Source organism: Nicrophorus vespilloides, unplaced genomic scaffold (genome assembly GCF_001412225.1).
Source record: "Nicrophorus vespilloides isolate i.1.1-1 unplaced genomic scaffold, Nicve_v1.0, whole genome shotgun sequence".
Lineage (NCBI taxonomy): Eukaryota > Metazoa > Arthropoda > Insecta > Coleoptera > Silphidae > Nicrophorus > Nicrophorus vespilloides.
In genome coordinates this window covers 1-13,463 of record NW_017096100.1, presented here as the reverse complement: position 1 = coordinate 13,463, position 13,463 = coordinate 1, and the positions used below count along the sequence as shown (strand labels likewise).

The window sequence follows — 13,463 nt, the reverse complement described above, 5'->3', positions numbered from 1 at the left end:
TAAATAAAACGTTCATATTTATTATGCAACCAAACGTACAAGGCGTGATCCATCCATATTTGACATTTAATACTCATAACCTAGTTAATTATTTATTTACATGTTTTGTCTTTTGCAAATAAATTAAGAATTATCTGTGAATGTACGATAAAATGTGGAAATAAGTTCGTGGCTTATTTATAGCTATTACAGCATCTACAGTGATATTAAAATGACGAGCTACGATGAAGATATCCAGCAAAATGTGTTTCATCAATACTTCATTGAAAACCACCCTGATCTTCTGCAGAAGGTTTTACAAGAAAACTGGATTCTTTGTGTTCCAAGAAGCCAATCCATCACAGATCCAGTAACAACACAAGATATTTTTGATCATGTGCTGATCAGCAATTCAGAGTTGGGTGAAATCAAAACTTTGTCTGGAGCAACAATCCATCTAGAGAACAATCAACTGGACTCTGTAAGAGTTTTATTCAAGGAAAGTGTGTATTTAAAAGGATACAAATATTTGGTATATTGTATTGAGCATCCTCTTAACCTTAGGAATAGTGAATGTGATAGAACAAATTTAGAGATACACACATTTAAAGATTGTGTTGATTTCCTATGCAGAGAAACAACAGGAGGTACAGAGATTCTAACAAAATTAACTGAGATATGTGAAAGATTTTTAGAAGCAAATGAAAATATATTATATTACACATTGGGTGAGTTGAGAATTTCTGTCAGAGAACTCTATGATGATTGTGTATTAGTAACATTTTGTATGAATAACTTGAAAAGCAGATGCTTGAGAGATTTTAGCTTAAGAAATAAGATCAAACTGAGTGTTGAAAGCATTATGGAAAATTCACTTAATGGAAATGTTTTTAAAGCTGTCTGCACAACAACATCAAGAGCTGATGCAGAATTTAATAAAACAGTGAGAAACCTACAGGGAATGCAGTTAAAGGATTTTTGCAGAACAAGTGTGAAATGCATGTACGCCATAGGCAATGCTAGGTGTATTTTAGGAAAACTGAATAGTCACATGACAATCTTAGGAAAAATTAGTTGCCTGAAGAATACTTTTGAATTGTTTTCCAACAACAGTGAAAGCAATTTGACGTCAGAAGATTTACTGCAGTTATTTGCATTCTTGATTATAAAGTTGAATATCAATAATTGGATAGCGAATCTGGTTTATTTGCAGGAATTCTCGGTGAGCGCAAATTTCAATAGTGAAACCAACTTTCTTATTACAACATTAGAAGCTGCCATAGAATTCATCAAGTCGCGAAGCATATTTGAGATGAGCTGCAACTTGGAAGTGGATAACGATTTACTGAATATGATTCGAGTGGGAGACTTGGATGGAGTTGCTGGTATCTTCGATGGTCGTAAAATGAGGGGAGGACATCAGTTATGTCATCCACTGTGCGCGTGCGACGAATGCGAAGCCGCCTTCAACCTGAAAGATTCAAAAGCGAGGAATTGCCTGCATCTCGCATGCATTTACGGACATCCGCATATTGTTGAGTTTTTGCTCCACAAGAATGTTGTTGATATAAACGAAATTGATTACTCCAATTCGAAACCTATCCATTATGCAGCTAGCTTTGGTCATCAAAACGCGTTGTTGCTCTTGATGCACAACGGAGGAGACATAGACAGTCCTAATGATGATGGCGATAGTCCTTTACTTTTAGCAGCTGAAAACGGTCACGAGAATTGCGTGAAGGCCTTACTGTTTTACGCCGAACTGAAGAATACTCCAATAGATGTGAATCGACGAAACAGCTCAGGTGATACCGCTCTTCATCTGGCTTCAAATTGGGGCTTCCTCGGTATAGTTAACACTTTATTGCAATATCATATAGACGCAACTATAAAGAATAAACGCAATCAAATTGCATTGGATTTGGCGCACAACTTTTACGTGAAAGATATTTTATTGAATAGTCAAAAGTACGAGAAGATCGAAGACGCAAAAATAGTGCGAGAGAAAAATGCAAACACCAAAAATTTGGACCATTTCAAGAAGACTGATTTACTACTCAAAGCCATTGAGAACAACGACCTGCAACTGTGCTGCTTCTACTTGGGAATAGCCAATCCCTTGGTGCAGACGACCACCGTAAACTATTGCCACCCTTTATGTAATTGCGAATCGTGCACAGAATTGACCCCAGAAACGCAAACTCGTAAACAACTGGTCAATATTAATTCCACGAATTGCGATGGTCTTACTGCACTCCATGTGGCGGCTAGGTTCGGTAGAAAGGAGATTTTGAGGATCCTGCTGGACTCTAGGGCGGACGTAAATATGGTTACACATAAAAGTCGTTACACTCCATTGCACTTAGCGTGCCATCAACAGCGATCATCCATTGTCTTGGAACTCATACAGTGCGGATCGTGCAAGATTGATGCAACGGATTCCCGAGGAAACACCCCGTTACACAGTGCCTGCTCCAAGAATGACCCAAAAATTGTTAATTTACTTATAACCCAAGGCGGGGCGGATATTAGGATCAAGAATTCCGAAGGGAAAACAGCCTTGCAGATAGCCAAAGACAAGAACCTCTTGAAAGTCATGGAGACTATCCAAAAGCATGACCACATTAACTCCGATCTTGTATACTCATTCGAAACTTGATATTATCTATTGAAGATTAAAATATGCTTTATTCAGACAACACGCAATTCATTAATAACTTACCTATCACCAACTTTATTTACGTTTCGGAAAGAGGAAGGGATTTCAGTTGAGACTATAATGAAAACTTAATAATTACCATTTATTAATGTTTGTTATTTCTTTGTTTTTATACGAATTTGTAGTATTTACAAAAAAAAAGAAACTTAATCATACAAAGGAGGTACATATATAAAAAAAAAACATGTGTTACAAAGCTGTAACTGAAAACATAATAAAAGTTTATATGTACAAAGTAGTTATACAATCTTTTTTTTTGTTCCTTTTTCTTTTCGAATCATCATGTATATGTACTTATTAGCACGAAATCTATTACACATTTAGAAATAGACGCACTTATCACAAAAGGTATAAAACAAAAAATGTAAATGAAACAATGCAATTTCCTTCGTTTCCCTATGGACTCTATAAAATATATACAGGTTACAATCACATAGTAGGATCAGCAAAATATGTATAAACAGACTGCGCTCTGGGTTTGGACTCGACTTGGAACGACACAATTGATATTTCCAAAACGAGAGGAATCCAGCAAGTTCAGTCTGTTTATTCTATTGAATTATTTTTTTCTTACTTCGTCATAGAAAAAACAATAACCGTTGATAAATACAATTCACTCTTCTGTTTACTGCTTCGACACAACCATACTAAATTAATGAATATAAAATAATGTTTATCGATATCGAGTCGCTGTTTGCGTGTAGCTTGCTTCTTTTATATAATTACGATAACAAGAAAAAAAATAATAATAAAACAAACGAGAAGATTATATTTACATGGTCGTAGAGTTTATTTACACTTAACTTAAGCAATGTTTTTTTTTTAGTTATTTCTTTCTTAATACAATTTGTATGGAAACCTCAAATAAAATCTCATATAGGAAATATTCGTTTCATCACGAATACGACACTCGACGAATATCTAGTTATTAAGAAATCAAATAAATTAAAAGCAATAATATGAACACCCAAGTATAGTTTTACAATGCTAGTTTATATTTAGTTTACCTTTATGTTGATGCTGATTTATTTTTATTAAAGTATTTATTTTGTATGTGATTTATTTTGAACGAAAATAAAACAATAACTAAAATCTTAATAGTATTTTTTTTTCTTGATTTTTTTCCTTCCTGTCGCATCAAATCAGTCTAAATTTATATTTATATATGTATAATATATACAAAAAATAATGTAACTATAAACGAAATTCGCTACATCTTCATTATTAGTTTCTTTTTTTACCTTAATTATCGTTACAGTCATACAACTTGCACTCTTACACGCGTGCATACTCACAATTAGATACACGAAATATAGAATATGTATATATATAAAAACAATTACGTGAAGGAGTTAAATAAAGAATTAGAAAATGACAAAAATAATATAAGAGAATAATCATGAACAGAACAACAAGAGAAATCAACGCAATAATCTTCAATCTCTTAGTTTCTTGCGCCGCGACATATTGCACGAGTCACTCGAGCGTCGCTTGTTAGGGCAGCAACGAGGAGGTGTGATTGTTGGTGTCTTTGGGGGTGGCGGCGCTCCGTCTGCTCATTTTTTTAAACGGGCCGGGGGCTCCTTGGAGGCGCTCCCCCTCCTAGGCGGGCCGCCCTGAACCGCCCCCGACGTCTGGCTGGGCGGGGCCATTGCCACTCCGGAGGCGCTTCCAAAATAAAACAAACATCATATCATAGGTTTCCCCCCGGATTACCAACATTTCGTACATCATCGACGATTGCAATGAATGGAAATGAGCGTGACGTGCGACTGTTGTTTTTCTCAATTCATAGCGGATTGGCGAGCATGCCAGACACGTAAGGTGTTTTCTTTTTATGCACCCATCAAAATCTGCAATTCATCTTAGATATATTTAGAATTATTATTGTCAAATCCTGAATTGTTCAAATACAAACACTTCATTTATTACTCTTCCTGCATTGAAAAATAATTCTTTGTAATGCAGTAGAACCTAATGAAAACAAATTTTCAGCAAGTCATTTTATGACAAATTATTAAAATTTTTACGAATATCTAATTTACTTAATTAATTCATAAATACACAAATTGTCAGATACAACAACTTTAAACAATAATACGAAATAAATAACTTTAACTATTAAATATAATGTGTATTCTTAGATTTAATAATTAGTGTATGACATATTACACTTAAAAGATAAGAACGTTAATACTAATGTATTTACAGATTTTGAACGGGGTGTATTCCAACGATCCTTATGTGAATGGACCGCCAATGAATGTGCAATGAATAATGTGTATGCAACTAGTATTACGTCAAAGCAACTCACTTGGCTTGCTTCGTGTTACTCAAATCGGAGGTGGAGGCATTCGGACCGCCCTGCACGGCACGAAGCCGCGTCGATACGCGTCTTTCATAGTTATCGAACAAACGGGTCATATCTGCATTGGAAAAGAAAAAGAGATTGTAATTAAATGAAAAACAAAGATTCAGAGGCATATGATAACTTACTGCTGGTAATAACATCGTCAGACGGACTTGGAGCAGCTGCATTGTTTGGCATCAGCTCCACCCTCTCGTGGGGCTGCCTTCTGGTTCGAGTCTGAGGAGCGGTCTCACCAGTCGTTGGCGCGTGTGTAAATCTCGTTCCTGACCTGCCGCTTTCTTCGCCGTGAGCACCTCTTGACACACCTGCCCAACAATATATTAAAAAAAATGTAATTCCAGTCCACTCAAAGAACACAATAGCACAAGTAAACCGTACCAAATTTGAGCATATTCCAATCAAACACGTAATCATAAGTGAACCCCTGTCTATGAAACAAGGTGCGGAATAGTTGTCTTAAATAGCTATAGTCGGGTCTCTCCTCGAATCTCAACTGCCGGCAGTAATTTAAGTAAGTCGGGAACTCAACTGGATATTCCTACAAAAATATAATAAAACAAAACATTATGGATAATGGAAAGAATTCTATTAAGGGCGATGCGATGCAAACCTTGCACAATTCCTCAATGGGCGTGGACATCTTCTTTTCGGAAATCCTCTCGTATTTTTGACGCTTCGTCGCCGCCTTTAGCCCTTGCCAAGGCAATGATCCTCTGTTGAAGTACATGAGCACATAGCCCAATGATTCCAGATCATCGCGGCGAGACTGCTCGATGCCCAGATGGGTATTTATGCTGGCATACCGAGCCGTTCCTGTCAAATTCTTATTTTCCCTGTAAGGAATGTGCTGATGCGTCCGTCCATCGCGGTACTTTTTCGCAAGTCCGAAGTCAATGATATAAACGAGATTGCCCTTCTTCCCTAAGCCCATGAGGAAGTTGTCGGGCTTAATATCACGATGGATGAAGTTGCGAGAATGTATAAAATCAGTGCGAGATATCAGCTGATCGGCTAGGAGCAGTACAGTCTTTAATGAGAACCGGCGAGAGCAGAAATTGAAGAGATCTTCCAGCGACGGACCCAATAGCTCCATCACCATAACATTGTAGTCCCCTTCGGAGCCGCACCATTTAATTTGAGGTATACCAACTTGGGGGGAAAAAGAAATCAATAATTTTACCAGACATGTAACCACCCTCATTTACTGTTTACAGCCGCCTGGGGGGCTGTGTGCCAGTCGATGCATATCATTAATTGCTCGTAAAAGAAAGAAACTATAATAAATTAATAATATCTCGAAACAACTATTACTTAACATTCATAAATTCGCCTCCGACCGAACGGTATATTCTATATTCAGGTTATACCGGAAATGGTAAGTATTTTAAATGGCAAGTTATTTTTAGTGGTACAAGTCAATACATTGGAGGGAGGAAAAGAGACGAGCAATATCAATTATTTGAATCGCAGCAATAACGATATGCAAACGATGAACACCCAAAACTAAAAGTGACTTACCTCCGCCCTGCATCATTTTGTAGAATTTTGATTCGATGTGTAATTGCGGATGTCTCGTTTTCAGACATTCTAATTTTATTGCTACCTCTTCCCCAGTCGAAATATTTGTTCCTGCAAAACAAACAAAATAAAACATTAATATTAAAAACAAAATAAAAACTTAAAATATCCAATATGCCAAGTAATTTATATTGTAATTAACTCACTTCATATAAAGATTTACTGATAATTATTTGTTAATGTCAATGTATGATGTGAATAATTATGATTTAAATATGCAGAAAGTCGAAGGATTGACCTTGTTGGTCAATAGGAAAACCTTTTAGCTATTGAAGAACATAACGGATATTCCATACCTTAAAGTTCAATAAAATATTTATTGAAAGTTCCGTATTTTACAGTTGCCCATTTCATTTTAATCGATTAAAAAGAACTTTTTTTTTTACTTTAGTGCATGAATTTTATAATAATTGTTAAGGCCTAGTTCTTCTCGGGTTAAAGCATTTCTATAGAAATTTCCTTGATGTTGAACCGACGATAGAACACTGGACGGCGTTGGGCGTGTTCGCCTTTAAGTCTAAGTGGAGCTCTCATTTTAATAGAATTTTGCTGGTTTATTTCAAAACTACTACTAAAGACATTGTCTTCCATAAAGATGCTAAACAATAAGAGCTTCATTTAAACCAAGTTTCTTTATCAATGTACATACATTATCATCATCGATTAATGACGTTAATAAACATAGTGTTCTGCACTGATTATATACGCATATTTTTCAATATTTTGGAACACTTTCTTGAAAAATTTGATCTATTGTATTATTTCGTACAGAAAGGAAATTAGTAGTATTACAAGCGTCTGTACTTCTTAGAAGGTTAACCTCTCGATAGGCCATCGAACAAAACGTCCTTCGACCGTTAATTTTGTATAGTTTGAGGTCTGGTTACCTTAGCAGTATTTCTTTATATACATTCTTTTAATAATACTAACGATATCCGAACGTAATTGTATTCATATTCGACGACAGATCAAACAACTTTATTGGTGTTTATTTGCATCGTCGTTATTTTACCACAACGAGCGCCAATTTAAAATAAAACGATCAATAGAATAATGACAAAAGGTTTGAAGTGCATGCAAATATGTCCTTTGCACGTGCAACACTAGTTACCAGAATATATATTGTATATTAACTGTATATTTCAAATACTTATTACGAATATACATTAGTAAATCGGTGATCCTATATTGAAGAAGTATAGTGTAACAAAAGATGCGGTGGACTGAAGGGAATATTTTAATACTTCCGGCAAATCTATACATTCATCCGCAGTTTCATTAAAAAAATCATACCTTTTTCTTTAAGTGGTTTAACTACCTGAACAGCTGGAACCTTTGGTTCAGAAACTATTTCTCTGCATTTTTAACCTTTTACAGGTGCCGACGTTCTCACAGACTACATTTTTCTTAAACTTAAACTTTTCGTACTCTCTTTTATTATCTTTTATATTTAACTTCTTTATTCTATATCATAATAGAAATTAAACACAAGAAATGTTTTTCTTTAGTTTAGAATTTGTTATATAACATTTACTATTCATATTTTTGCAATTCATATATAAATATACAATAATATTTCTTGAAACCAGACGAATGTCGATAGTCATCATTTTCAAATATGTTTTTTGTTGCATCAGCATACGAGTGTTTATTGAAAAATAACGTGCGTATATTTATGTTGATTTATAAATACTACTTGAAAATATGAAGTCTAGAAGAAACTGCTCGATGGTTGTTGAAAAAGATTGTATTATGTATATTCAGGTAGTCGTCCCCAAAATTAAGGAATCAAGATACCTGATCCCAACGTCAGGTGTTTTGTATTCCACAAATATTTCCTACATTTCGTATACTACACAGCTTCTTTGCGCATTATATAACCAAATTCATAACTTTAGTAAAGTGTAATGAATGAAAGTCAATTCATATATTCAACAGACCGTTTTTATTGATCGTTTTGTTCACATCAAGAAGCATTTTTACAACGTTTTTCTTGGTCAAATCAAATAATAATTTACTATTATTCGAAAACGAAAAGTGAATAATTTAAAGAAAAATTTCATTTTCTTTTAGTATAATGGAGTACTACTAGTTTCAATATTCAACGAAACATAATAAGAAATTTAATACATGTTAATAATACGATAATTATTGCTGCTCATATGCAAAGTAAAAATATGTACATAAGAGATATTAGTGTGCTCAATGGGTAAGAATCTCAAGCAATTATAAATAGAATTTAAATATTTCTAACACAAAGCCAGTTAAACAATGAAACAAAAGCGTACTTGACATTTTAAAAATACAATAATTGTTTACTAAAAATAATTTTATCGTAAACATTGATAAATACTAAAATTAAAATTGTAGCATAAAACGATCGAAACTATAAGTTTAGTAAATGAATTCAAGAATCAATACTGCAATTATCGTCTTCAGCATAACCTATGAAATGTATTACGTGCAGAATACTTTAGTACTTAAAAGAAATTAAAGAAACAAATCAAATACAACAAAAAAAGAAAATGTCTCGTATTATTTGTACTTAAAATTTAACAGAAATGAAGCAACATTATGGAATTAGAGTCATTAGAATACTTTCAAGCATAATGACTGCAATTTTCGAATAACCATTAGAATTTCAGTAAAACAATCAATTTTAAATTAAGAAGACATTCTCTAAATTTGCGTTCTTAATTACAATATTTATATACGTTGAAAACATTTTAATTATGTTTGTTTTGCACATACTTTTTTAAGTCAGTTTCGTTGTATTTTATATATGATGCGACATAAAACTCGATAGCCGGCCAACTTTTGTTGAATGTCGATTTGATTACTGGAACAGGTGGTGAAATCTATATATGCAGTGGAAATGTGAATGAATTTTGTTAACGCGGCATAGTTAAATGACGGTAAACCTTGAGACCTGTTCTTCGCATTATATTGAACTCATATACTTTTGTTAATATTTAAAATTCTGAAACCATCGGCCAATAACCATAAAGATTCAATGAATGTTGATATTTCTAAATAATCGTTTGCAAATAAGTTTTTTTATATACATATATTTCACATACAAGTGTAGTAAACTTGTTCTTGTAAAATAAAAGAATTATTTTCTATTTATAAAAATTGTTGAAAATGTGACTTTTTATATAGAATTTGTACATTCATGAAAATGTTCATATAATAGATGGACTTGTACTGTTGCCTTTGTAAATGTAGTATGTTATAAACACAGCAGCTTCTTGGATCTCCTGTTTTGCAGACATGACTTACCCTGAGGACAGCCATACTAGTGTAACTGCAACATTTGAGACTAACCCTTTAATTAAAGCTGTATATTCAAAGTCTTGGAATTAATTTCAAAGCAACTTCATTATCAAATTCAAATTATCAAAGATATTACTAAAACGCATCAGACACCAAATATATCTTTGTAGTTCTGTAGGTTACATTACAAACCCAATATACTAACCACACTTACATGATATTCTCTAAACAAATTATTTTTTAGGTTACAAAACCAAATACATAACCTAATTTAAACATCCATTTTTTTTTCAAGACTAAGACCCCCGTCATTCTTGTATTACACAACTAGAAATGGTGTGTAAATATAGTACAAGTCCTCGAGTTACGCTGATTCGTTCAAATACTTTAATGACCCACTGTGGATATATCGTCATGCATCATCGTGGAAATTACTTCACGCAAGGATGATGGCAATATCAAAGTTTCTCATGCGTTCTTTGATTCACCACATAATTCATAGTATCCGCCGTTAGTACCATAGCCGTTTTGGTTATTCACTGCAGTATATTTATGGAGTATACACATAAAGCGTACTTCACAATTACGAACATCCTAGTAATTAAAACCTAATCCAATTAATAGATGATCATTACTTTGAACGTTTTTCAATTACAGAAATCATAGTGGGTATATAAACTTTGGTATTTACTTTGTTGACTCAAAGCTAATTCTGCTCCAATTCTATTTTTTTTTATATTCGATATATTAAAGTTACTAAAGTCTAAGAGTCACTATATATTTCACAGTACTTCTTAATGATTAAGACGATGACTCACTGTATATTTTTTGGTAAAATAAGGATTTGTTAAATTTTGTCTCTTACTTTCTCCATCCAAATCATACAAGTTTCCAAGAATAGTCTCTTCTTGGATAATAGTCTGTCCAGACTTAAATATTATTAATTTCAGTAAATAATGGAATATATTCATACTCCTTTGTTTCACTGAGTAATTCAGTAATATTATGATTGCAGAAAGACCAATACTTTGTTTTGTTCATGATTCAAAATGTGTATGATCCTGAGGGTTTTTGGACAAATAAATAAACATTAGTAGGAATAAAAAGTGAATTTATAAATAGATGTGTAATGTGGATATTCTTAATGAAACCTGTGTTTGGATTACAGGTGGTGAATATTAAGAGTTGAATATGGATAAAATTTGTTTGCTCAGCAGAGTATATAGAAAATGACCAGTGTAAACAATAGAAGTTATTTATAAACAAATATCGAACGTGCAAGTTCGTTTATCACTCGATAAACTAAGAGAACACGCTGTAACTGTATTGAAGAGTGTGTGGGGGATTATTAATATAGAAAATCAAGCAAAAAGAGGCAACAATTTCCTGTTTGTTGCAAGTGCAAGTGGAGAGAGAGAAGGACGAACGAGGATGGGAGCGAGAAGGCGGATAGGTTCGGTTAAAGGAGAGAACGAGAAGATAGGTGGCTTTGTTTATGAAGTGTATCTCACCTAGATAGATATCTCCGAAGGATCCGGAGCCGATTTTCCTGCCCAGCCTGTACTTGTTGCCTACCCTCAATTCCATGTTGACTCCTTGTTATTTGTCGGCACGGCGGTTATGAAGAAAATCTGAAGAAGAAGGTCTTCTGCGTGCGGTGCCTGGGCGGGCGAATGGGTATTTTCGTTACGAAGGTGCTTCTTGTGAAGGAGACGCGAAGATTCGGGGGTGTCCCAACAAGCACTACTCGTCGGGCTGGCCTGCCTCCTCCTGGATGGACAATGGGGAAAACGAAGAACGAAATGAACAAAAAATAAAGATCGCAGCACGCGCGCTGTCGGCCTTTGTTGCTTCTCGCTGCTTCGTGGTGTTGGTTGGTGCGTGCTGAGCTGAGCCGATCGGAGCTAATGCACTCCACTCTTTCTCCTATCGGGCAGCCATGTTACATTTGGCGAACTATTATTGTGTGTGTGTGTATGTGTGTGTGCGAATGCAATCGACATATACACACATACGCATGCAAGCGAGTGACGGGAACAGCCAGGACCGAACCGACGACACCGCACACTCTCTCAAAAACAGAGGAGCAACCTCTCCGCGATAGGCTATACCCAAATTACTACCAGTGAAATCCGCTGACGATTTTTAACTGATCACTCTTCGTTTCAGATCTATGGGGCTCACGAAGTGTTTCTCTCTTCTTTTTTTTTTTTGTTACAATATCACAGACACTGGAATCGCGCGCACGAGTCTCGTTAACCGCTGCCCCTTTTCGACTGATTACACACTTCACACAACTTCACATACTTGCCTTGTTCAATGACATCCAAAGCTACCAACCATCCAGCTCTTACCAACCTTCAAAGAACTCACAACATGGATGACATGCACCAGTGGTTTCCAACCATCATTACCAAATATTACTTTTTACAGCTTAATTTAAGTATACACATATATCATACATTGAACTACTAATTCTAATACAGATTAGTACGATATATTGATATTTTCATAGCATGTTCAGATACTTTTGTTACCAATACAACAATTAAAAACTCTTCTTAATTCAATTCTAATTACTCATAATACTATTAACTACATGCTCAAGAAAAGTTGTCCCATTGCAGTGGACTACAGCCCTTTGCAGCAGTTAACTTTTAGTTTAATTATAATTGTATGAAATGTTTTTATTTAATTCATACTTCTATTTTAAGATTGTTGCAATACATATTTTTAATAATTTTGATGAATAGTTAAGTTATATATAACTAATGTTTATATAACTAATGCTTAAAATTTGAGTATTATAATATTTTTTGTAGATTGTCAGTCTAAATTCAGTCAGAACGAATTGAAGTTTGATGATATATGAAGTATTTAAATTAAATGTTAAATTGTATGCAGAAAAACTATGGTCAATAGCACTTGATAATAGTTATAGTTATAACTATATTTGTGTTGTAAGTATTACAATAACTATTAAAATAATATTAATTAAAACTCAAACCGAAAACTGTCTTAAAACTCTTAGTTTTAACATTTTTTTTTATTCTAACGACAAAACAGAGAAGTTTTGCAATTATCTAACAAAGTGTTATAAGTTTGGATTATTTTAAACAATTGCATCAATTTTCATATTTGAAAAGTGGGCGTCGATTTCAAAATGGTTGAATACCTCTGACATAATGGTAAATATTAATTATTATTAAAAATAAATTTGAACTACTTACATTATTGACAGTACATTATAATTTGATCATAATATAAAATTCTAAACTGGTATCAAGAACCTAAATATTCATAACTCAGGTTTAATAAGTAAGTTTGGTTGCCTAGGTTACAAAAATAAAAACAAAGAAAACAGTTAAAGATAAAACATGTTTATTTATTTACTCAGGTCCTACTTCGGAAAACACACTTTCGAAGTCAAAACGAATATGGTTTATTAAAAAATAATAATTAATAATAATATATATATATATTATAAATAATAAATGCGTTTAAAATACTAATTCAAATATACGTTTTCTTTATATATAA

General features: G+C 33.8%; 2 protein-coding genes across 3 annotated transcripts; one reads left to right on the top strand and one right to left on the bottom strand.

Moving 5' to 3' along the window:
• The first annotated feature begins 74 nt into the window (after window positions 1-74).
• Window positions 75-2,771, top strand: LOC108569591 (ankyrin repeat domain-containing protein 27-like). Its single transcript, XM_017931198.1, has one exon. It carries the CDS (start codon window positions 212-214, stop codon window positions 2,636-2,638), a length of 2,427 nt encoding a protein of 808 aa, XP_017786687.1. The 5' UTR covers window positions 75-211; the 3' UTR covers window positions 2,639-2,771.
• A 1,087-nt stretch (window positions 2,772-3,858) lies between these two features.
• On the bottom strand, window positions 3,859-12,218 carry LOC108569579 (casein kinase I-like). 2 transcript variants are annotated; one of them, XM_017931177.1, is made up of 7 exons: window positions 11,435-12,218; window positions 6,588-6,698; window positions 5,680-6,218; window positions 5,448-5,607; window positions 5,195-5,374; window positions 5,013-5,124; window positions 3,859-4,370 (listed from the first exon to the last, which is right to left on the bottom strand). In XM_017931177.1, exons 1-7 carry the CDS (start codon window positions 11,508-11,510, stop codon window positions 4,301-4,303), a joined length of 1,248 nt encoding a protein of 415 aa, XP_017786666.1. In that variant the 5' UTR covers window positions 11,511-12,218; the 3' UTR covers window positions 3,859-4,300. The 2 variants fall into 2 exon arrangements, with proteins under 2 accessions (XP_017786666.1, XP_017786665.1); XM_017931176.1 differs by having other exon boundaries at window positions 3,859-4,366; window positions 11,435-12,217.
• Between the last annotated feature and the right edge of the window lie 1,245 nt (window positions 12,219-13,463).